Consider the following 24,175-nt stretch of genomic DNA (forward strand, 5'->3'; position numbering starts at 1 on the left):
CATTTCATTAGTAATTTGTCATGCGCGCGAGTGGGATTGGTACCTTCCACAAGGGAGCGGTTTAGGACCAACAGAAGCTGCTGCAACATCTCATGGACGCTTGAGGAGTAGAGGGAGCTCGCTGAACGGGAGTATCTTGTGTGTGCATAGTCTTTGTCCAAAGATTCGACGTCGGCGTTCATAACCCAAAGTTCGAATCGATCCAGTTCGGCTCTTATACGGTTTCCCGTGTCGGCGTCTTTGTCCACACCCCCCTTCGCGGCATATCTCAATCTTTTCCCTACCGTGTTAGAGACCCTGGTGAAAAGCTGCCGGGAGACGTCGATGAGGTAAGACAGACTCCTTGTTGACTCTGGACCTCGTGTGGGCATCCTCTGGGTACCACCGAAGCCCAACGATACACTGGATGTTGTAACGTCTGTCATTATCTGTACGAATTGGGGAGACTGTCAGGGCGGGTGAGCTGGGAAAAGTACCGAACTTTAGGACTATAGGAGGAGGCAGTGGCATGACCGGTGACATGGTCTCTGTTGAGGTCGCATGATCCCGTTGTCCAATCATCTCCATTTCTTAGGCGAGGAGTGCATTGAGACGACCAAAAGTGCTCGTGGCTGAACGCCTCCGTATAGCGTCACACAACCTCGTCTAGTCCTTCACCTGATATAATAACTCAGGCAGGTTGGGATGACTCCTCTTCGGAATTTCCCAAAGTTGCGTTTACCTAGGAGACCATTATTTCATCCCATATTTTGCCTCGCGAGGAGACGATGCAATGTCAGGAATCGAAGTTGCAGGCCTTGTATTAGGCGCGATACCGATAGTTGTTTATGGGATTCGTGGGTATAGACAAACAATGCACGCCGGCGGATTGTTTGTTCGGAGAAGCCACTACGTTGACGACCTGGCACACGCTCTGGACTATCAAAAGATTTGTCTCGCAGAGATTCTATGGACGGTTCTTGTTAAGTGCGGCCATGGGAACCCCGCTGGTCTCTACCTGAATCCACACGACTTCTTGAAAGACAGATCTATTGGTGAAGATATCGAGGACTATCTGGGGCAGAATACATATCGGACCTTTGCGACTGAAATAGAACTCGCATTCGACGCAGTTCGAACCATCGCGAAGAAAATCTCTGGACTAGTACCCGGAGTAGAGGTTAGTTTCGACGCCAATCCTCGGAGTGAACGAAACGCTTACAGTAACAGGCCAGTATTGATGATCTGGTGACGATCATCATCGCAAACCAGATGCAGGTGCACGGTCACCTAAAGGACGTTGTTCCAAGAGTGAGGCTCATGTTCTCCGAAAGTGAGCTGAAAGACGCCATCAAGGAGCTGAACGCGTCGATTGCCCGCCTTGATCGCTTGATCCGGCTCGTCGCCTCGAATCGAAAGCCGATTGGAAGCTGTGTGAATCGACGCACTTTGATGCTCGCCAAGACTTTCTATCAAATTCTGTTACCGGATATATAAGGCGTCATAACTGAAAGAGCAGAAGGATTGGATCCTTTTGCTCCGGATAAATTCGGAATTCCACGAGCAGTCTATACAAAGCTCTCAATCATGGATTGCGTACTCCCTGCCAAATTCGGCACGAAGCGCAATTATTCCTCGATGATCGACTCGATACCGCGTTCCACATGTCAACACTAGCCAAGATAGAGAAAGCCACGGAAAATCTATCTTTCTACCTTGCCATCACCATCACATTGGAACAACAGCAAGTACAGGCTTACGAGGTGAATGTGCAAGCCGTGGAAGAACTCATCAATGCTCCGCAAGCTCCACCTCAAACTGCAGCGGAGAGGGAAATAAAGATTAGAGACGATCTTTGTGCAGCTTTCACTTCCGCAAACTCTGGGCGAGAACTTGTCACATTCGTTCTCACTACATCTGGCAGGATCGGAACTAAACCAGCAAAAAGGAAAGAGTTACTGCCGTCTCTTTACCATGGTGCGATTTCGCTTAATTCACTTCTTTATCGCTGGAGAACTCTCACACTTCGAGATCGGTCAGTCTCTCTCAAGGACCGGATGATACTCGCCTTTCGAGTAGCTTCAAACTTTCTACAGCTACTGCGATCGGAGTGGACTCCTGGAGTCTGGTCAAAAGCCATCATATACTTCCCGCTCCGGCCTGAAGATCCAACAACCGGTGCTGAAGATCCAATTACCCGTCCTGATATTCCTCCTGTCGATTTCACGAGACCATTCGTTTCTGCCACGTTTGGAAACACTCCGAAACAAAAGTACCCAACCCAACACTACCCTCGACCAAAAGAGGATCTCTTGGAGCTGGGCATTCTACTTCTAGAGATCTGGCACATGACGGCGTTCAAGTCTCGATTTGATCTGAAAGGAATGCCCGTCGGATACTACAGTCGGCTATCCCTAGCGCTTGAGTGGCTGGATGACACCGACGACCCGCTATTGAAGCTGTACGACAAGGCTGTCAATTTCTGCCTAACCGGGCTGCGCACTAGCGAAGAGAGAAATGCTCAGTGGGATAACCTGAGGCTCTGGGCGGCTGCCTATGCAAACATTGTGGAGCCACTTTCTGAGAATTGTAAGATGTGGCGGGAATCTGCAAAAGCGTCTCTGTAGTAGCGTTGCGATTAGTATTCAATACCATTTCATGTCGTAGGAACGAATCTTCGTGAACAGAGAGTCGCAAATGCATCTTTTGCGCAGCATACGTTTTGTTGAGTTAGGGTCTATGTGGGGAGCTACATCATACAGAGAGATCCGCACAGGTACACAATACATGTCTACAAGCTACCTAGGTACGTAGCGTAGGCGCTATACCTAACACCTATATACGTAATAACAAACCTAACAGATACATATAATACTACTATTAGCTAGGGTAAGAACAGGACTTAGCTATTCTTACGAAAAGCTAACAGTTAGATAACGAGATTTCTTGACGAACGGGCCGAGCTAGCGGCAACAGCAGAACATCGTAAGAGCGCAACCGCTGGTAGCATTTGCAGAGAGCAAACTTTTTATCTCATCAAGCCTTGGTAGTGCGTCCCCCTTGCGATCGCTATACCCACCCATTCCTACTTCGTAAAATCCTGCTTCGGCGCATCCCCCTCCTCAGTCCCCGTCCCATACTTCCTCACATGCTCCTTCGCCGCCCCCTTATCCTTCTCAAACTCCTTCAACTCAGGCGCATCCATATGCTTGACCACATTATCCGCCTGCCACTTCTTAAAGCTAAACCCGGCGCCCTCATGGCTATAATCCTTATCGTTCGCCTGATCCTTATGGTACTTGATCTGCATGAACTCGCTGTCCCGCGTCGCGGGGTCCAAGCTCAAGCTCACCAGCCCCGTGATGGTGGCCGTCTTGGGGATGAGGCGGAACGTCCAGGCCTGCTTGTTCTTGAACTGGATCATTTCGTCGTCGGAGCGGATCACTTGGTAGCCCTCGTTGGTGCTGGATTTGAAGAGCTTGGGGAGGGCGAACCATTGGCCGGCCATTTTGTAGCGGTCGTTTGCGTAGACGAATTGGTCGTCATAGACGCAGTCGGGGGTGTAGCGCTTTACGCGTTCTACGGTCGGTTGGCAGCTATACAGCGCGATGATCTACATTCCCGTCAGCTCCAAGAGCTCGATTCTGTCCCCACTACTATGGTTCCCGGGGAAAGTTTTGTCAACTCAGCCAATGGGACCTTATACCCCAGCGTTTTGGCCTGAGTGTGTGATTGCCAAGTTTGCAAAACTCCCCCTACAACCACAGTAAAGCATAAAGCGGAACTTTGGGAGGTAAAACCCACATCATCAACCAACCTCTGCCGCGGCACACTCAACCTGATACTCTTCCTCACATCCGGCGTATAATCCTCGCTCGTCGCTGTTTGCCGGGGCTCAAAGTGCTCGCCAGGCATCTCACTCGTCTTCGGCATGTCCGCCGAACCAGCTCCTGCGTTGTTTGTCGACAACATATTCGCCCGGACTTCAGCGTTGTGGAACTGCACCGTGAGATTCCTCTGCGGGTGCGAGAGCGCGGGCTTGTTGAGGAAGTTCTTGAATCCGCTGGAGAGGAGTTTCGAGCGGGTGGGCGCGGACATGGGTTGTGTGGTTGTTGTGCCTGGGGGTTGGGGCGGAGGAGAAGGGTCCATTGTATATGATATTTGAATGGGCCCTATTACTATTCTACCCTTTTGGTGCTGCGATTGGGCCGCTTAGTGTGAGGATGTCGGGATAAAGATGACGTTGGGGCGGAGTGCGGGAGTGATGATTCATGAGGTGTTGAAAGGAGGAAATGTCGTGAACGAAGGCCTGGACACGTGGGAAGGAGAGATGGATCGATCTTGAAGTGCATTGCATGACTGTGACGTACGATAAGGAACCCTAAGAATGCCATGCGCCTGGGTTGAGATGCTGCCATAGGGCTGGCCGGCGAGGACTGGATGACGCAAGCGGGGAATGCGATGTCGATCCCGACCAACACCACTTCATCGAATGCGTTCAAAGAGATTCTAGAAGACAGAGTCGCACCAAAAGGCAGTATTGCACGCGAGGGCACTGATGCACATACTTTTAAATGCGAGAGATCTGATTCTCATAAACTCCTACAAATGCTCACAGCATGGTTTGGCTCAAAAACACATGGTCCCATCATCGCGCTTTAATCAAGGGCTCGTCCATCAGCAGCCATGTTCACAGCTCATCTCGCTCCCTCGCCTCCTTCTCCTTCTCCCGCTCCAGCTTCTCCCTCCCTTCCTTTGTCGCCTTATCAATAGCCGCCATGATATCCTCCTCCGTGGCATCCTCTCCAAGATCTAGCTTTGTCAGAATCCTGCCATTCTCATCCTGGATCTCCTGCTGATGCCCAAAGCTCTGGAGCTTGATGCCCTCACCTTTCACACCAGCCTTCCTCAGCGCTTCGTCGAGCTCTTCTTGCGTCGGCTCTTTCCTGTCCTCTGCGGCGGCCTTCTCGTCTTTCTTCGACTTCTTGGTCTTTTTGTCGGCCTTCTTCTTGGGTTTGGAGGCTTTGGCCCTGGCTTTTTGTTGCTTGGGTACGTTGAGGAAGCGGGCTTTCTTCATCATCATGTTCATGATGGCGTTATTGAGCTTTTCCGTCTGGTCTTTGACGTCTTTGGTGGTGAACGCTGGGTCGTCAGATTCTTTGAGCTTCTTCTGCTTGTTCTGGATCTCCTCGAGCCACTTGCTCGCATTCTTGTGCGTGTCCTCGATGAACTTGAGATCTTCATCCGTGTAGATGGTTGGGATCTCAGTGGTCTCGGGCTCGGCGGCAGCTTCCGACGCGGATGCCTTAAGCATATCGTCTTCTTCTAAATCGGCCAATGGATCCGCCGAAGAAGGGGACGCTGGTGGGGTGGATGCTGAAGACTTGCTGGCCGCTTCAGCTGCCTTCGAGCTGGCAGCTTTCTGGTCGTCGAGTTGCGCTTTCACGATGCCGACTACGTTCTTCACGTCGTCAATATGGCTCTGGAGCTCCTTGATGGCATCAGGTCGCTTGACGGCCTCATCTTTACGCTTCAGAATTGGGTTGACGATGTCCTCGAGCTCCTTAAGCTTGGTCTTTAGAACGTTTTCAGCCGCATCATGGCCTTCGGAATAGATCCAGTCAGATGCTGCGCTCAGCTTCTTTTCGAGGGTTGAGCGAACGTTGGCGGTAGAGGCAGCGATAAACGATTCGTCCTCTAAGTAATCGCGCGCACGGTAAGTGAAGGCTTCGAGCGAGTTCAGGACCTCTTCGCGGACGCGGCGGGATTTATCCGATGCATCAAAAGCAGTGAGCCTAGGAATGTCGTTAGTAAAAGCATTTTGGAGGACATATCGCAGGGCTTACCTGTCCTGCATCCGCTTGAATTCTTTGCGAGGATGCTTCTCGTAACCCTGCTGCGTGACCGAATACGTAATCGCAGACCTCACAGTCTTCTTCTTAGGACCAGACTTCGCAGCCTCGGGAGAAGGAGTCTCTGCCGAAGACGAAGAAGTGGAAGATGATGAGGACTCTGAAGAAGCGGTGGCGGATTCGGAAGCGCCCTCATCCTCCTTCAGAGGTTGCTGGTCTTTCTTGTCGCCCATACCAAAGAAGTTCTTAACTCCGTCGACAATGCCGCCCTTGGCCTCTTCCGCGTCAGCCTCGCAAGTGACCCACGCAGAAGTCACCTCAGGCACACCGATGATAGGGCTAAGCCTGACTTGAACGTAGTTGTTGAAGGTCTCACGGTCACAGCCGTCGCCGTCAATCATCTTGGTGACTGCCCTTGTCAAGTTACCGCTGGTGAAGTGGAGAACGGGTTGCTTGACAACATCACCGGAAGCTCCGGGGACCGCCTGGTAGATGGTGAACTCGAACTCGCCCATCATCTGGAAGGGTAGGTCCTTAGTGGCGCCAATCTTGGTGCTGGGAGTGAAGACCTTCTGATCACGGTCCTTCATGTTGAACATGTACTGGATGCCGTGGTTATAGCCCTGGGTGTCGCTGTCGCGAATCTCCTTGACGCGGAAAGATGGGCTGAGACCAGCGGCCTTGAAAGCAGCACCGAACACGGCAGCCTCATCTGAGTTGACGTTGGTCTTGATCTTCGCTTTGCCAACGAGGGACTCGAGGCGGCTCTGAACAAAGAGTGTGCGCGAAGCTCCGCCATGAACGATCACCGAGTCGATGTCGGAGATCTTCAGACCAGCCGCTTCGAGAGCCTGGTCGATGGGCCCTTCCACGCGGGTAGCAAAGTCAGTGGCGAGCTCCTCAAACTGGGAGCGGGAGACTTTGTAGCGGAAGTCGATGTCTTCATAGAAGCTTTCGAAGAATGTAGAAGTCTGGGTATTGGCGCTGAGAATCTGTCGGACCTTCTCTGCCTCCTTCCAGAGCTTTGCTGCGGCGCGTCCATGGGCCTTGACCTTGTCTGCGGAGATGGATGCGCTCTTTGCGCCTGGAACTTCGACGAAGGAGGAGATCATGTCTTTGACCAGGAGAGCGTTCAGCGCGTCGCCGCCGAGGGTCCTGTCCCAGCCCGCTCCAAGAACCTGAACCTCCTGGACTGTCTTGTTATGCTTGCCCACATCCTTGACAGTCCGTCCCTGGAACTTGAGAACAGTCGCGGATGCCGATCCGGCACCCATATCAAACACCAGGTTGATCTCCGGTTTGCCCCCCTCGTTGACAACGGGGAACGTCCTGCTCGTGGCATAGTTGATCCCGACGGCAAGCCCGTCGCTAACGATGCTGAGGACCTTCAAGCCCGCCAATCGCGCCGCAACCTCCAGCGCGCGCCTCTCCTCGACGGTATAGAATGGCGGGACGGTGAAGACGACCTCTGAAATATCCGCGCCCTTGCCCGCCAGTGTCTTCGCGTTATCCTTCACATTCTTCAGCTCCATCGCCAGCAGCTCCTCAACCGAGAAGGGTTTCTCCTCCTCAGCAAAGACACCGCTCTTCAGGCTAACCGTCTTGCGCCCCTCCGTGCCCGTAACCCGCAGCGCAGGATACCTCTCCGTATACACATTGACCGCATCGCCCTCACTGGGCACACCCAGCAACTGCTTCAGATTCGGGTATACATCGCCGGGAAACCTGGCCGCAAGCGCGACAGCATCGGAACCGTAGAAGCGCTCGGGGAACGAGCCCACGGGGAGCGGTCCGCTTTTCGAGGGCTTGAAAGCGACGGCGGAGGTCTCTTTTCGTTTCGAGTCTTTGGTGAGGACAATCTCGAGAGGGATTCCGGGCTTAACGAGTGCGGCTTTGATGTACTCGGTTCCTAGGTCGATCCCTAGGACTGCGGACGCGGCGGAGGCGGTCGAGGAGAAGAGGAGGATGAGGCCGAGGAGGAGCGTCGCGGGGGAGAGATTGAGTCTCCGGCGGCCGGGGGGAGCCATTGTGGGTGAGGAATTTCGAGGCGCTGCTGATTCGAGGTAGACCACGTCGAAAGGTGGGATGCGCGCGAGTCGGGTTGTCGTCGAAAGCGGGGGTATCGTTAGAACGAACTTGGGGTTAAGATAAAGAAAGGAAAGGGAAATTTATCCCAGGAGCAGAATGGAAAGGTGCATGAGGGCGTGAAAGTGGTGAGGATGCTGCATGGGAAACTTTAAGAGATGTCAGAGCTCCCTGGTTCGGGCAACTTTTTGAACACCTGGCTCGAAGCAGTTGAGGCCACCTTGACACTGGCGCAGCAACCCGTGCCGGGCAACGATAATATTCCCGAGTGAATATTAGTCAATTAGCACACTGGAGCCTGGGAAGGAGTATTTTCATCCAAACTGTATACATTTCACTTGCTTTCTTTGAGAGCCTTTAACTACCGTATAGCTTCGAGTCGCACAGCTATCTGACCAATCGGCGGCGGCATTCCTTCGCCGCATTCATCTTCACCCCACGAGCCTGGTGTATGTCTCCGGAAACGTGTCCGCTATGCTACAGATATTGATGCCCATCTTAGCAACTTTTCGAGTATGTTCTACGCACGTCTCGTCTTCTGCCCTCATATGCCACGGTTAAATTCCACCATTCCGTCCTTGCCTCCGCGATCGTGGAATTCAGCCTCCAACGTCTTGGCACTTACAGTCTGACGCTGAGGAAATGCGGCGAGTGCTAGTGGCAGTGCGAAGATAGATGTCGTGAGAATGAGTCCTACGAGGCGTCAGCACCGGACAACACATCCCCCGGAAGTGACTCACCAAGGTTGACCGGCAAAGTCATCCTAGGTCTCTGCTTGAGCCAGTCTGTCTTCTGGAGCCTAACGAGGATGAGGGGCGGAAGGACCATGATCGGCGTCGCATTCAGGACACGACTGAGCGCCGTCTCTCCCACAGCAAGCGTAGCTGCCTTCCTGCTCTTGCCAAGGGGTTTGACCTCCAAATCGCCAGCTTCGACCTTGTGCTTCTCCTCGTCTGAGAGGACTGGATAGACGTCGATGCCTTGTCGGATTTCCTCCCCGCGCATGAGGAACACGTTCAGAGCGCCTGCGCTAGCTACGGCAGCAAAGGGTACAAGTCGCGTGGCAATTACTTTTGCGTTCGGCGAGAGTCGTTTTAGGCGGGGCACGACAGCATTCAGACCCAATGCGACTCCGCAAGAGGCGCTCACGGCCAGGAGGTATGACTTGATGATCGTCTGGGTGGATAGCGGCGTTGATTTATTCGCGTTCGAGAAGTTGATGGCTACGTTCAGCGACTGGTTGGTAACCTGCCATCCTACAGTTCCGGCAGTCTGCAAGACCTTAGCAATCGCTCCACAGCAGGACGAGCGCCCCTACCCCCAATCCTGGCGTGAGCATGCCAGCCGTAACAACCAGGTTGGACAGCACGAAGCATGACATCCGGAAGGGCAGGAAGACAGGCTGTCCAGTATCTTGAAGCCGATCAGCGCGCCGTGTTCGCAGCCCTCAATCCCGTCCAACCCGTACCTGGGTGTATCGTGGAATCGATTATCTTCTTCGCCCTCCATAGCTCCGGTGTCATGTCCCGTATCTTCCCCGTCTTGTACGCAGTAACAAGCTGTTTCGCATGTTCGAGGCCGGCCGAGGATGTGAGTAGGGTCCTAGTTTGTCAAAAGTCAGCTCTCGTGCTCCAATTACGAAGGGTGGGGAAGCCTGATGCGAAAGCTAATGGTAGTGGTACTCACCACACCTAGCGCGCTTGTAAAGAGGATTCCAGTGCGCAGCTTTCTCACCTCGGGTCACTGATGTCTGCAGAGTGCCGCACCCGACCGCAGTACGTGCTGAGGTCATACTGGGAAACGGGCAGGTCGCGATTGCCGGGGAGGGAGGAAGTCATGGCGCAGAAATGGAAATGAGAGCACACTCAAGTCAATTGAGCTAGCAGCGAGGGTTTATCCTCGCGAAGGAGCTCCAGCCCGCAAGCAGAGGGAGCTCGGTAGTTATTTATCCAACCGTTATCGGAGCTATCGGGCGGTGTGGAAGCTCGGGCCGCGCCAAACCGAGACTCCTCGTACTGCGAATGTCACATTCGAGATTGTACGACATCAAATTGGGATAGCTCTTTTATACGCTGATATACAATGGTTCATTATTCGAGTCTGATTCCGACTCATGCGTCTACATACACCCAACATCTCTTCATCTAGCCTAAGGGTCTTCAACGTGCGGCGATATCCAGAAATCCGCCAACGCTATATGAACACCAGCGCGATGAATGGATCAACGAAAACAAACATATGCAATGCAATGCAATAACCACTTTTTTACAGTCAACATCAACATCCTGTACATCGTAATATTGGCTAGAATTATCTGGCCTGGAGGCCTTCAAAGAGCGGAACGCAGTCGTTGATCATTTCTTTTTCTTCTTGTCCTTGGGCGGATATGCGGCGGACCCGAGAATGGCGTCGAACGTTTTTGTGGGATCGTTGGAAGATGCGGGCCGAAGCGCAGGCGAACCAGCGGTAGGTGCGACCCCAGGAGGGAGAGGTAGGGCTTCAAGGCCTAGATTCATTACGCTCTCGCGCCGCCGGTCAGGGCTCTCTGAGCGCGATCGATTGCCTGCAGAGGACGGATCGAGGAGGTTGGGCGGAGGCGGAAGCGGAGATGCGTTCAGTTCTTGCATGGCTGCGTTCAGGAGGTGGTCGCTCTGTGCCCACTTTTCTGCCATCTTCCAGCAGTGAGATCGACGGAAGACGCCTTCAACGCCGTGTTCGACGACGTCAGTTGGGAGGCTAACAACTTGCGAGCCTCCAGCAACACCAAACCAAGTCCGCGAGCGAGTTGTGTCTTCTCGTCCCCAGGGTATGCCGGACCGAGGCACTTCGCAGAGGAAGTACTCCACACCTTCCGTGAATCGAACGCCGGGGGCGTCAACAGCAAGCATGGGCAGCGACTGGATCACAGCATAGAGGAATAACCACTGCCCTATTCGAAGCTCACACATTTCTTCCATGGTGCAACCGGAGACCTGCTTTTGCTCGAAGTGTCTGAAGGCCTCTAGAAAGGCCGTGGGCTTCTCTGCATCGGGGTTGTGCGAGTGCTTGACCATGCGCACGATTTCATCTTTACCAAGCTTCTTGCTCCGAGCCTTCGCATCTTTCTTATGATCGCCGGAGGGATAGTCTGGCCTGATGCCCTTCAGCGTGGGATACAGTGGCACATCAAATGGGATCGGGGGTTGCACTGGCGGCGTGCTGCGGTCGTATTCACTCAGCACTTTTCGCAGTGCCCGATTCGCAACCGACTCGAAATCCGAACCTTCGTCTTCGCTGATGAAGCCGTCCGCAGTACGGTTCGTCAGGTTGGTCCGATCCACGAGCAGATCGTACAGGTCGGACAAATCGCGATACATATCCAGGAGCACCAGACGATTAAGGCCGCTCGTGGTAAGGTTGTTCTTCTATTGAGGCACATTAGTAAATGTGTTGAACAATGCGACGAGCCAATACCGGAACATGATCTAGCCTTTACCGATGGAAGGCCTCCGGGGCTGGCTTTCCAAGGTCACGCTAAGACATGTACAGCGTGACGTACTTACCTTGGATTTCGCCTTCGGAAGCCAGGAGCCGTATTTAGTCTTGTAGTAATCGAGCGTGAAAGACCGAGTGCTCATGAAAGCAGACCTCCAAGTCTTGAAGCGAACCAGCTTCTTTTCGTCGGCCATAGCTGAGTTCATGATACCAGAGAAAATGGCGGGAAATTCGAAGTCTTTCAATTTAATGTTGATAGTCTGCTCACGGTTCTCCAAGTCCATGGACGCTCGTGCTATTCGGGTAATCGTCTTGTGGCTGATCAAATCGAACTTCGGGTTCTGAAGCTCCTTGATGCTTTCGAATTTGCCGACTGCGTGGACGAAACCCTCTGTATACAGGGTTATAGAGCGCATTCTCTCGCCTAGTACGATTGCCTCGATGGTCTTTTCGCGGCTGTGCCTCACGTCCGCGAGATGCAACTCATCGACGTAGCTGTCGAAACTGGACGCTGCGACCTCGCCATAGGTAGAGCCATCAACGTTGGAGAAGCTGTAATGCTGCAGAACGTCTGCTATTCGCATGAAGATGTCGAAAATTTCAGAGTGCCTGGGGGTTGCGACGAGCGACTGGCCAATCAGGAAAGCGAAGAAGTTGCGGTACGTGATTAGCGTGTCAATATCGCTGGATGACAGCCTCGGTTCCTGTCTTTGAGGCACGACAGGCGCATGATCGGTGCTCAAAGCGATAGGCATGTAGAGATGCTTCTCAGAATGGTCATCTTCCGTGGCATCGCTCAGCGCTCGCGATCCCTTGGATCCATCAGAGCTGCCCTCTGGCGCACTGGCATCGGGAGACGCGGTTCGAGAGGTCGGGTAGTTGCCAGCGGAGGAATTGCGAAGGGTCCGATCGGGAAGGTCGTGTGGACCAAGGTTGGATTCGCTGTACAGCCTTCCGTGTACTAGCCGAGTCATGACTTGGGAGGCGGCGTAGACAGAGGAGTCTATGCGGAAAGACGGCTCTTTATTTGAGGTTCTCGGGAAAAGGTAGACGAAGGTGTCACCTTGGTCGTCCCACAACTCGGGCACCTTCTCGCCGTTGAGTAGCATTGTGAGGTTGTAGGGCAGCTTCCCCTTGTGTCCGACGATCCAAGCCAGAGGGCTGCTCTGGCTCTGGCTCTGGCTCTGGCCGGGCTCGTTGACCCGCTCATTGCTGCTGTTCTCTTCGCTGCCAAACAGCTTGCTCCTCCGCCTCAGTTTCTTCAGGTTTCCCTCCACGGGCGCCAGTAGTCCGCCGCCTGCCTCGGTGGGCGTGCCAGGGCGGCTCTTGCCTAATCGCGCGGGCGAGTTGCTTCGAGAGCGCGGGGCGGCGATGGGCGGCGGAGGCTCGAGGGGCGCAAGGGCGGCAGGCGCGGATCCGACAGGTTGTATTGTGGGCTGGGGGCTGGACGGGTAGTTCGGCGGAGGCGGAGGAGGGTATTCGGGCGCGAGATGGGCCGCAGAGGAGATGCGGTTCTTGACTTTGGACAAACGGCTGGTCGAGTCGGAGGATGCGATGGAGCCGGACGCCTGGGAATCGCCAGAGCTCGAGGAGAACAGCGAGGAGAGCCTGTGGCTCGATCGCTTCTTGTCTGGCAGCATTGCGAGAAGAATGCGACAGGTTGGCAGGTTGGTTAGGAGGAGAAGCGCCGGGATGTGCAGGCAGAGCACTGGACTGGACTACGAGCGAAGCAGCTCGTGGACGAGAGGGATAATAACAAACAACGCCCCATGAAGGACCTTTGGACCGCGTGTGTCACCGTAGAGACGTGAAGTACGGAAGGCTAGCGAACTGGGCAGAGCCATTGCATATGTAGAGCGCCTCGATCTGGGCGGCGTCGCAATGAAGTGGGCCATGCTGCGAAGGGCAAGGATGACGCTCGTCGCGCTGCCGAAGCGGCCCCAAGGCGCGCCACACGTGTGCGGTGCATTGCCTTGTCCGTGCAATGTTTCTGCCGGCTAGCCGGATGCTCATTGGCCTCGACGGCGCCGTGAAAGAATTTTACGTGCGTCCTTGCTCTCAGCCGCGGGCTCGGAAGCATCCGTTCACGACCTGCGCCTCGGACCAGCCCACCGAATAATCCCCACGTCAAGCGGCGAAGGCCTTCAGACTGTTCCTCGTTCATCCTGACTTCTCTCTTCAAGAAGGGCCCTCGTTCTCTGCACACAGCTGTCCGGAAGTAGTAAACATCTACGATGTTTCCAAATCCTCAAGTGAGCGATCTTTGCCCTGTGCGAGGTGCTATTTGAGGATGGACGTGGCAGGGATGGGGCAGATGACGTATGCCCATTATCGATAAACGACACCCTGGCGGGGCACTTGGTCGGCCTGATGACAGGCAAATCGTCCCTTGCATTCCAAACCACCACTGGGCCCTGTCAACACGCTGTCAACCGGTCTCTATCTTACTTTAGCCTCTCCTGCTTTTCAGGCCACTTTTTAGCCCCCGAGGACGTCTTTGGCAGCTTTTCGCGGCGCACTGGGCTCGGTGCCACATATTAGTGCCACACATCAGCTACTGAGGCTGAGCCTCTGAGGATAGGCTTACCGAAAAGAGCCTCCGATCCCGATTGCTCAGCATTCCTCAATCCTCGTTCCGAGAGTCCCGACCTACCACCTAACATCTGCGTGGAAAAGGAGAAACATGCCCGCATTGAACTTTTCGGAAGTCGTCGGCTCCGCGACTAGCCAGAAGAAGCTCATCAATCTATTGAGAGGGCACGTCAGCTCCCTATCCTAGCCCGATACTCCAACCATAGTGTACCGTTACTCCTGGAACCGTTCTCGGGGCGTTACGCGTACCTGAAAAGTCTCCCGAACATCGCCGTTGGGATTCTGTGCTGACGACGTCCCCGTCTTAGGTGGCCGAACACCTCTCTACTCCCCACTCATTTGGTACAAAAGGGGTCGCAGCATGTCCTCAGGCACCCTTCGATCTCACAGCCTGCGATGCTGTACGGCCCAGACAATGGAGGAATGATTGCTCTCGAGCGTCAATGGTGCCCGTTGTTTACTGACTTTTGCACAGATCTGAAATTACGCTCGAATATGGCATCTTGGCTAAACAAGTTCTATCATCCTCCGAATCCAATAACAGAGGATAGAATCAGTATTACTGGAGGGGCATCGCAGAACTTAGCGTGCCTTTTGCAGGTTTTCACCGACCCCGTTTACACGCGTAATGTGTGGATAGTATCGCCTGCGTATATGGTACGTAGATCGCGGCACCTCCGGCATGCCTTGGGCGCTCTCTCTTTGGCTATGGAGAACGACCCCTAAAAGCCTTCTGCGGACAAAGACCGGGGACGTACTGGGGTGTCGGTTCCTTTAGCTTAACAGTTTCGCTAACGCCTACTGCGGTGTTCACAGCTAGCCTTCCGAATTTTCGAGGATAGTGCACTAAAGCTCCGCTCCGTGCCCGAAGATGAGGAGGGTATTGATGTTGACTTCTTAAGGAGGGAAATAAGGAAGAGCGAGGAGAAAGCGAGGGCTCAAGGGAACAACGAACCGGTGAGTCAGTCGAGATCACCTCCAGCATCCGATTGTTCAGTGTACAGCTGGCGCTCCGTCACACGTTGGCGTGAAGCATCATCCGGTCCAGCAAACGCTACGGAATGGGTGAACTAGGACTCCGCCCTCTGCCCAGCGACCAGAGAGCTCTCAGGAGGCAAAGGTTGAGCTGGGTGTCTCGTCGGACTTGCCGTTGTGCGAAGCCAGGCCTACACATCAACAGCACAGCTAGAGCGCCACTGTACACTCTGACGACGCGGTCCACGCTGGTTACTTAGCATATGTCTCACTGACGAACCGGTCAGCACATCAAACCACCGCGGCCTTGGTCAAAAATTTACCGCCATATCATCTATGCAGTGCCGACGTTTTCCAACCCGTCCTTCAAGACGATGACACTGAGGAGAAGAGAAGAGCTGGTCAGAGTTGCCAGAGAATATGACGCCTTGGTGATTACGGATGATGTCTATGATTTCCTGCAGTGGCCATCCAGTCTCACAGCCCAGACACTGTCAGTCGAAAAGGCGATCCTACCTCGGATCGTGGACATCGATGGGTATCTCGACGGCGGCGCCGAAAGGGAAGGCGCTGATGGCTTCGGTAATGCGGCCTCAAACGGAAGCTTCTCAAAAATCTGCGGACCGGGCATGAGAACTGGATGGTGTGAAGGGACCCCGAAGTTAGCCTATGGTGTATCTCAAACGTAAGTGTATCTTCCACGCCCTGCTCTCAACGTCATCCGGCCTTCGTGGCAGCCGTTTACTCCTCAGCGTTTTCGATCAGATGGCATTCTAGAAGCGTGAATACGAAGAGGCTTGGAATATACACAGCCCGTACCACGACCATGGCTCATTTGAGCTGTCTCACTCCTGAGACGATAGCTAACGTCGTTACAGAGGCTCAAGCCGCTCTGGTGGCGCCCCTTCTCAATTGGCAGCCACATTTTTGGCGGAGACGTTGGAATCGGAAGATCTCCAGCATTACGTCTATAACACTCTGCAGCCAGCTTACGGGAAGCGCTATCAACGAATGGTCAAGGCTATCAACCAGGAGCTGATTCCGCTGGGTGTCCGCCTTCCTCAAACGGATCGAAATGTCGTGGGAGGATATTTCATCTGGCTAACGTTGCCGCATCCACTCAAAGGCGCTGTTGTCGCACAACGCGCTAAAGACGAGGAAAACGTCGTCGTGGCACAGGTAAGGGCAAAGATCGATCCAGATCCACGTTTCGGGGCGCTAAACGGCTATACGTATACAGGGCGAGATCTTCCAAGTCCCCGGAGATACCGAGAATGAGGGTACGCACTTCGAGCATGATATCAGGTAGGAAGGCCCAGCGCAAGCGTCGCTGCCTGTCTCGAAGCCACCACCTCTTCGTGGGCTCCACCAGATGGGCGCAATGACGAAGAGAAGAGCTAGAGGCGTCGATGCAACTTGTCTGAGGACTGTGCTAACTCGGTGTAGGGTCTGCTTTGCCTGGGAAGAGGAAGATATGCTGGCAGAAGGGATCGAAAGACTTGCGCGGGTGATCCGCGACGTTCAGGATGAGCATGCCGGATGCAGCCAGTCGATGCAAGCTGCCACGGCTGCCACGGAAGGCAGCGCAAAGGATTTCTGGTGATGGAAGTGGGAAGCTCGAGCACGTAACCTAGTGCCTGCTCCATCATCTCCGATGCATGTGGACTTGACTGCACCTCCGATCTAGAAGCACGACCTCCCAGATTGTGTGCGGAAAAGGCAAGAGAAAGCAGGCTTTGTGAATTGCTATTGGATGAAAGGAGAAGAAAAGCGCATCCCAAGCATAAGGGATGTACGTGTAACGGTGCCCTCAAATCAAACAAGGCCTCGTCCGTAGTCGCTCCTGAAATAAAAGTGCACTCTATTGCAAGAGGACCCTGGTATGGTGGTGAGCGTGTTACCGCGACGGGTCTGGTGCCGATGCGCCGATTGGCACACCATGTGCACATTCACTTTCCCCAGGCTCCGCGGGCTTTTGGGCTCTTTGTGCGCCTGAGGAAGGTGACCTCTGTCTCTACCTAAACCGACTTCCTTTGTCCGTTAGGCTTTATGATCCTGCTGGTCGCCCCAGACACGGCGAAATGAAGGGTGTGGCGGGGTGCGTCTCCCAACAGGCATGTCATCTGTCTGAGGCACGCGATTCCTCCCGGCAGCATGTGAGCGAGTTGTCGCGGGCCTTGGCAGCCCTGTCTCGCTGGCACTCTTCGCAGCCTTGCTTCTTCGTCGCGGCGATTCGCGAAATGAACAGCAGCGATGTGCTGGCGGCCCGTCGCGTCGCCCTGGGCCTCTCGCCATCCAGCCAGCGCCCGGTCATGAAGCGCCCACATCTCGAATATTTCCGGGCAAGCCAGTCAGCGCCAGCCTTGTGCTCGTCCGCCAGCCGCCTGAAACTTTCCTGTTTCAGAACCGGGGCTCGGCTGTGGCACCCCCGGCAACAAACGATCGGCCGGCTGCCAGGCACAGAACGCCATCCCTTGACCTCCTCACAGGACCCTTCCAGATCCACACCACTTTACTGGCCCACGCCGTTTGATGTTTCACCCGCGGCCTTAGCAACTGGGAAGACACGCACGACGCTCCCTGCTGGCAAAACCCCCGGCAGTCTGAATGTGCGTCCGACAGCCACAGGTGCATTCCTCCGTCCCGCTTTGGGACACGCGCCCCAGTGCAGCCGGGCATGGCTCTGTGTCCATATCATGAGGCGAGTGAGAATGATGGCTTGCCGTGTGGATCGGCGAGCGCAGTTGGGGACGATGGAGCGGCAAAAGAGCGCTGGTATAACGTGAAGACGTTGGATATAAAATGTGAATGCAATGCCGGCTATGGAGACGCCACACGAGAGCGACAAACGCATACCGGCGATCTCAAACTTGAAACAAGGAGTTCTGGAAACACGCTCCTCCATTGGCGTGAACCTACTGTGAGTCTAATCTCTTTCGCCTCTGCGAGGTGTATATTAACAATGCTCCCCTTCCCTTTCTCGCCTTCACGCAGCCTCGCACGTTGCTCGCATCCTATTGTGTTGTCTTTGTTTCTATTCAATACTATTATCTACTCTCACTATCGTCATTCATTTCTACGAGCTTCTGTCTCTGTACTGGTATAAAACCTTCCAGAGCATATCTCCGCCACTCGTTGCCAGGGTCAACCACTTACACTCGCATTCCTCGACGTCTTCAAAACAAGAACCAACAGCACCTCGTCTTTGCAGGACACTGACGACCATTCTCTTCAGTTTCTGCATTCCCACATCCGACATTTTCCACACTCAAAGTTCGGCATCCTCACTGCCATCATGGTAGTTTTTAGCGCTTCCGCGCTGCTCCTCACGCTGCGCGTCCTCCTTTCAGTCACTCCCTCCACTGCTGCACCGGTTGCGCAGGCTGGAACTGCCGCTGCCGGCTCTGGATACTGGCTTGCCGACATCAAACGTCAGGGTCAGGCACCATTCAACGCCGACCCTGCCGGCTACAAGGTCTACCGCAATATCAAGGATTACGGTGCGACGGGCGACGGCTCCACCGATGACACCGCTGCCATCAACAAGGCCATCGCTGATGGTACCCGCTGTGGAGAGAAGTGTGACTCTTCGACTACTACCCCGGCAATCGTCTACTTCCCTCCTGGAACCTACGTCGTCAGCGAGCCCATCATCCAGTACTACTACACGCAATTCATCGGTGATGCCAAACAGATGCCCACTCTGAAGGCTTCGGCCAGCTTTGAGGGCATGGGCGTCATCGATGCTGACCCGTACATTCCGGGTGGGAATGGCGCCAACTGGTACACCAACCAGAACAACTTCTACCGCCAGATTCGCAACATGGTCATCGACATCTCGGCCGCCAAAGTTGCCGCGGGTGTTCACTGGCAGGTCTCACAAGCTACCAGCATCCAGAACGTCGTGTTCAACATGGCGGAGGGTGACGCGGGCAAGGATCAGAAGGGTATCTTCCAGGACAACGGTTCCGGCGGCTTCATGTCCGATCTTGTCTTCAACGGTGGCGCTATCGGTGCTTTCCTTGGTAGCCAGCAGTTCACCACACGCAACATGACCTTCAACAACTGCGGCACTGGCATTTACATGAACTGGAACTGGCTCTGGACCATGAAGTCTAACACGTTCAGCGGCTGCAAAGTCGGACTTGACATGGCCAATGCTCCCGAGAACCAGACTGTCGGCTCCGTCATCATGATGGACAGCAAATATGTCAACACTCCTATCGGCGTCAACACTTCCTTCTCCGAGAACAGCATCCCGGCCACTGGGGGTTCGCTGGTCCTGGACAATGTCGATTTCTCCGGTTCTCCGGTCGCTGTTCAGGACTTCAAGGGCCAGCAGATCCTCGCTGGCGGAAAGACTGTCACCGGCTGGGCCCAAGGTAACGCTCTCGCTGCCGGTGGTGCTCAGGATCGTGTTCAGGGCGACATCAGCGACGCACCCCAAAAGCCTGCTAGCCTCCTTGGCGACAACGGCTTCTTCGAGCGCAGCAAGCCCCAGTACGAGGACGTCAGTGTCGATTCGTTCGTCAGCCTCAAGACTGCAGGCGCCAAGGGCGACGGCAGCACCGATGATACCGACGCTATCCAGAAGGTGATCGACGGTCTCCAAGAAGGACAGATCCTCTACGCTGATCACGGTGCCTACCTCATCACGAAGACCATCACCATCCCAGCCGAGAAGAACGTCAAGGTTGTTGGTGAGATCTGGCCTATGTTCATGGCTACTGGAGACTTCTTCGGTAACCAGGACGACCCCAAGCCAGCCTTCCAAGTCGGCGCCAAGTCTGGAGACAAGGGCACTTTCGAAATGAGCGACTGCATCATCACCACCCAGGGCCCCGCTCCTGGTGCGATCCTCATGGAATGGAACATTAACGCTGAGGCTGGCCAGGCCGGTCTCTGGGATACCCACTTCCGTGTTGGTGGTTTCGAGGGCACCAAGCTCCAGTCTTCCAACTGCAAGAAGAACCCGACTGCCACACACGATGCCAACACTGAGTGCATCGGCTCCTTTATGCAGCTCCACATCACGAAGTCTGCTTCTGGCTACTTCGAAAACGTGTGGCTCTGGACTGCCGACCACGAGCTCGACCAGGGCGACCACTCCCAGATCGACATCTACAACGGCCGCGGTATGCTAGTTGAATCCCAGGGCCCCGTCTGGCTCTACGGTACTGCTTCTGAGCACTCTCAACTCTCGCAATACCAGTTCCAGGGTGCTAAGGACGTCTTCCTCGGCGCTATCCAGACGGAGACTCCCTACTATCAGCCAAACCCTGATGCGACTCAGCCCTTCAAGACCAACACCAAGTTCTTCGATCCCGACTTCAGCCAAGCTGAGAGCAAGACTGCGTGGGCCATGCGCATCATCGACAGCCAGAGCATCTGGAACTACGGCTCCGGTACCTACTCGTTCTTCCAGAACTACGAGCAGACGTGCGTGAACACCCAGGATTGCCAAACCGACATCAACCAAGTTGAGAACTCGACCAACGTCAACATCTTTGGTCTCTCGACAAAGGCTTCGGTCAACATGATCACGGCTGGTGGTCAGGGTCTCGCCAAGGACGCCGACAACCGCTCCAACTTCTGCGCTACGCTGGCTATCTTTGCCCAGCCGTAAGCGTTTTCTACCCTTCTCCCCCTCACCTTGAGGTGTATAGGATACCTTGACGGGTCCTTGATGGACAACATTCTCTTCGTTCCCCGACTGCGGGCCCCTAATTTATAGCATGTACACCTTATTCCCCTAACCGCATCCTCTCGTTTTTCTCAACACAACAACATGACTTCATGTCCATACTTAGGGCTTGCAAGCGGTCGCTGGAAAAATGGGCAAGGGACGTAACGATGAGCATATATTATACCCCGGGTCGTTGGCGGTGGAGTCTTTTTTTATTATTATCCGGCTTGCAGCACTGCTGGCATTAACTTCTTGAAGGAGATCTTGATGTCGCGCTGTTGTAGGTTGTGGTCTTTGTTTTGAATAGATAAATGGAATTGCATTTCACAATGTCTTTGTGCCTTTGCTGGTGATGATGGTTCTTGTGTATGTTCCAGGCCGGGCCTCTCAACATCCGGGCCGCGATGATATTAGTATTGGATTGAACTAGGTCACATGCCCATCATAGTCCAAAAAATCTTGGTCCTGTCGAAATAAGCTACTTCGTGCCTCAAAAGCATCTTCCTTCCCCGGCTCCTTCCCCTGTGCCTCCCCTCGTCCCGCCTTGCCTTGCGCGTTCGTTGCCCCTCGCGTAAAATTTCCCCGCCAAACCCCGAAAATCGAGCTCGAAGCGCACCTTTCCTTCCCACCTCCCGACCACCAAAGCCTCTCTAAACAACCTCCTCTCTAACCCAATCCAGCTCGCACAATGTCCTCCCCCTCCGACCCCGACGACGCCCGCCCATCGAAACGCGCTCGCCTCGCCTCGGACACGTCTCCTACCACCACCACCGCCACCACCGCAGAAGAAGAAGCTCCGCAAGCTCCCGCCACGGCGCCAATTGACAATGATCTGGAGAAGGAAATTCGCGCGGGGATAGTCGAGTACGTGTCCCCGGGGAATCTGGGGTTTACGGGGGTGTTGAAGCAGCGGTACACGGATTTTATGGTTAATGAGATTGGGCTTGATGGACGGGTGGTGAGGTTGGAGAGTGTGGGGTTGGGGAAGAGGGATAGGGGGAAGGGGGAACGGAAGGGCGAGGGGGAGAAGGGACGGAAGGGCGAGGGGGAGATGGATGGTGCTGCGATTGTGGGTGAGCAGGATATCGTGAAGATTGATGGAGAGCAAGCTCCTGCGAAGCAGGAACAGGAGGGTGACGGGGCGATTGAGGGTGCTGCGATCGTAGCTGAGCACGATGTGAAGACCGAGGCAGCGCCTCAGGATGGTGAGGCAACAAAAGAGACAAACGGGCACGAGCAACCGAAGGTAGAGGTAGAGGAATCTTTCGAGGTGGGTCACAACGGGGCATTTCTGTCGGTAGCGGCGGCGGCTAATCCTGAAGCAGCCTTCTGAGGAAGACCTCGCAACCCTCCACTCTATATTCGGCGAATCTACCACGACCCAAATCCTCTCGCTCGTGCGATCGATACGCAAACACGGAAACAAGAAGGCGCGAGAGTTCAAGCCTGTCATAACACCTCCGATAGCAGACAAAGAAACCCGAACCCAGGCTCATAGGTCTTTACGCCGAATATTTCCCAACATGCTCGAGAGCTCCATGGAAGCAAATCAGTCCATTCGAATAAAGGCAGTCCCGCCTCAGGAACGCAAAGGGAAGAAGAAAGGCAAGGGCGGGAATCGGCAAGATCGCGATCAAGATCCAGATCGGCGAAGGGGACAGCTGCCGTGGGACGAGCTCGGCGGAGAGTACCTACACTTCACTTTGTACAAAGAGAACAAAGACACAATGGAGGTTGTTGGCTTCCTAGGCAGCAAGCTCGGTAGCGGCGCCAAAGCATTTTCCTTCGCGGGAACGAAGGACAGGCGCGCATGTACTATTCAACGAGTCTGCGTGAAGCGTCAAACCGCCGAGCGCATGAATGGGTTCAATCAAGTGCTCTTCAATGCAGCTATTGGAGACTTCTCGTACCATGACCACGACCTTGGGCTGGGCGACTTGAAGGGCAATGAGTTCACTATCACGCTCCGGGATTGTCATTTCCAGGGCGAAGAGGGACTGGACCTCGCACATCGCGTTCAGCTCGGGAATGACATTGTGGCTAAGGCAGTCAAAGACTTCTCGGAGAGGGGCTACATCAACTACTACGGCCTGCAGCGCTTCGGTACATTCTCCGCGAGCACAGACACTGTGGGGCTGAAAATGCTCCAAGGTGATCTCAAAGGCGCTGTCGAAGACCTCTTGGCTTACAGCGACGTCACCCTCGCTGCCGCCAACGGTACAGCGGAGGATTCAAGAGTGCTCGTTTCTCAAGACGACAGGAACCGTGCGAAAGCCCTGCATATCTGGAAGACGACCGGCAAAGGCAGCGCTGCTCTCGACATTCTACCCAGGAAATTCTCGGCTGAACGCAACATCATTCAGCATCTAAGCTCGAGGAATAGCAAAACGGGAATGCATGACAGAAGGACGGATTGGCGGGGTGCGCTGATGTCTATTCCGAGAAATCTGAGGTTGATGTACGTTCATGCGTACCAGAGCCTTGTGTGGAACGTCGTCGCCGGAAAGAGGTGGGCTACGAACGGCGACAAGGTCATCGAAGGTGACCTCGTGCTCGTCCATGAACACAAGGACAAAGAAGAAAGCATACAAGAAGTCAAGAAAGAAGACATCGACCAAGACGGCGAGATTGTCATCAATCCCTCTGGCGCCGACAGCGCTCTGGCACACGAAGATGCATTCGAGCGCGCACGCCCCCTCACAAAAGATGAAGCTGAGAGCGGGAAATACAATGTCTTCGATGTCGTGCTCCCGCAGCCGGGCTTCGACGTAGAGTACCCTAAAAACTCCATTGGCAAGTTCTACGAGGAATTCATGGCCAGCGAGAAAGGAGGTGGTCTTGATCCGCATAAGATGCGTCGGCCATGGAAGGATATCAGCCTCAGCGGCGGGTATAGGAAGTTCCTTGCGAAGCCGCTGAAGCCGCTGGAGTTTGAGGTAAAGGAGTATATGCGGGATGAGGAGCAATTTGTGGAGACAGATTTGCAAAGGATTCGGAGGGAAAAGTGTTCCGCACACGGTGAGAAGGAAGATCAGGCAGGTACAGGAGACGTGGAGATGCCGGATGAGAGCGAGAAGAAGCTGGCGGTAGTGCTGAAGCTTGAACTGGGATCTAGCCAGTATGCTACTGTGGCACTGAGGGAACTTATGAAGGCTGGGGGTGTCAAGCCGTTTAAGCCTGAGTTTATGGGCGGGCGATAGGTAGGTAAGTTGGTAGGTGCTGCTGGGGGCTCCTTCCCACCATGCTGTCTATGACGAAAACTTTTCAAAACCGCTCTCATGCCGTCATCTCTTTTCTTCTTCTTCACGCCGCCGACCCTCTTCATTGCTCCTCCGTACTTTCCAGCCGATTGCCATCCATGCTAGTTGCGTTTGCGGCCCCTATCTTCTAGTCACAAGTTGTTGTTGACGGTGGGATCATGCTGGACACGGCAGCTAGCCCCGCCTCAAAGATGGCACAGGTAATCTGCTCAGATTGTACATGTTCAACCTTATGTCCTATCACGCAGGCCCATTTAGCCGCCAGGCTAACC

At 54.4% G+C, this 24,175-nt stretch overlaps 8 protein-coding genes across 8 annotated transcripts; 4 read left to right on the top strand and 4 right to left on the bottom strand.

The window, feature by feature from the left end:
- Positions 1-715: 715 nt before the first annotated feature.
- Positions 716-2,606, top strand: BU26DRAFT_496649 (uncharacterized protein; the record flags this gene model as incomplete). The annotated part of the gene is made up of 3 exons (XM_033826260.1): positions 716-1,159; positions 1,210-1,460; positions 1,544-2,606. The coding sequence occupies exons 1-3, from the start codon at positions 773-775 to the stop codon at positions 2,604-2,606; spliced, it is 1,701 nt and encodes a 566-aa protein (XP_033676210.1). The 5' UTR covers positions 716-772.
- A 458-nt stretch (positions 2,607-3,064) lies between these two features.
- Positions 3,065-4,077, bottom strand: BU26DRAFT_611053 (uncharacterized protein; the record flags this gene model as incomplete). The annotated part of the gene is made up of 2 exons (XM_033836032.1): positions 3,065-3,592; positions 3,784-4,077. 2 exons carry the CDS (start codon positions 4,075-4,077, stop codon positions 3,065-3,067), a joined length of 822 nt encoding a protein of 273 aa, XP_033676211.1.
- Positions 4,078-4,551: 474 nt separating this feature from the next.
- Positions 4,552-8,077, bottom strand: BU26DRAFT_496654 (actin-like ATPase domain-containing protein). The gene is made up of 2 exons (XM_033826261.1): positions 5,826-8,077; positions 4,552-5,774 (listed from the first exon to the last, which is right to left on the bottom strand). The coding sequence occupies exons 1-2, from the start codon at positions 7,856-7,858 to the stop codon at positions 4,670-4,672; spliced, it is 3,138 nt and encodes a 1,045-aa protein (XP_033676212.1). The 5' UTR covers positions 7,859-8,077; the 3' UTR covers positions 4,552-4,669.
- Positions 8,078-8,227: 150 nt separating this feature from the next.
- Positions 8,228-9,836, bottom strand: BU26DRAFT_525402 (sideroflexin-5). Its single transcript, XM_033830498.1, has 5 exons — positions 9,651-9,836; positions 9,385-9,518; positions 9,235-9,329; positions 8,657-9,188; positions 8,228-8,609 (listed from the first exon to the last, which is right to left on the bottom strand). Exons 1-5 carry the CDS (start codon positions 9,752-9,754, stop codon positions 8,461-8,463), a joined length of 1,014 nt encoding a protein of 337 aa, XP_033676213.1. The 5' UTR covers positions 9,755-9,836; the 3' UTR covers positions 8,228-8,460.
- Positions 9,837-10,063: 227 nt separating this feature from the next.
- On the bottom strand, positions 10,064-13,311 carry BU26DRAFT_525406 (uncharacterized protein). The gene is made up of 2 exons (XM_033830499.1): positions 11,459-13,311; positions 10,064-11,320 (listed from the first exon to the last, which is right to left on the bottom strand). The coding sequence occupies exons 1-2, from the start codon at positions 13,028-13,030 to the stop codon at positions 10,271-10,273; spliced, it is 2,622 nt and encodes an 873-aa protein (XP_033676214.1). The 5' UTR covers positions 13,031-13,311; the 3' UTR covers positions 10,064-10,270.
- A 762-nt stretch (positions 13,312-14,073) lies between these two features.
- On the top strand, positions 14,074-16,560 carry BU26DRAFT_535463 (PLP-dependent transferase; the record flags this gene model as incomplete). The annotated part of the gene is made up of 8 exons (XM_033831288.1): positions 14,074-14,151; positions 14,334-14,421; positions 14,458-14,639; positions 14,799-14,939; positions 15,245-15,642; positions 15,836-16,136; positions 16,198-16,262; positions 16,404-16,560. The coding sequence occupies 8 exons, from the start codon at positions 14,074-14,076 to the stop codon at positions 16,558-16,560; spliced, it is 1,410 nt and encodes a 469-aa protein (XP_033676215.1).
- Positions 16,561-17,181: 621 nt separating this feature from the next.
- Positions 17,182-20,966, top strand: BU26DRAFT_525409 (glycoside hydrolase family 55 protein). Its single transcript, XM_033830500.1, has 2 exons — positions 17,182-17,877; positions 18,193-20,966. Exons 1-2 carry the CDS (start codon positions 17,635-17,637, stop codon positions 20,581-20,583), a joined length of 2,634 nt encoding a protein of 877 aa, XP_033676216.1. The 5' UTR covers positions 17,182-17,634; the 3' UTR covers positions 20,584-20,966.
- A 272-nt stretch (positions 20,967-21,238) lies between these two features.
- BU26DRAFT_496669 (tRNA pseudouridine synthase D) lies at positions 21,239-23,843 on the top strand (the record flags this gene model as incomplete). The annotated part of the gene is made up of 2 exons (XM_033826262.1): positions 21,239-21,913; positions 21,966-23,843. Exons 1-2 carry the CDS (start codon positions 21,332-21,334, stop codon positions 23,841-23,843), a joined length of 2,460 nt encoding a protein of 819 aa, XP_033676217.1. The 5' UTR covers positions 21,239-21,331.
- Positions 23,844-24,175: the final 332 nt, after the last annotated feature.

The sequence above is a fragment of the Trematosphaeria pertusa genome (genome assembly GCF_010094035.1).
Source record: "Trematosphaeria pertusa strain CBS 122368 unplaced genomic scaffold BU26scaffold_25, whole genome shotgun sequence".
Taxonomy (NCBI): Eukaryota; Fungi; Ascomycota; class Dothideomycetes; order Pleosporales; family Trematosphaeriaceae; genus Trematosphaeria; species Trematosphaeria pertusa.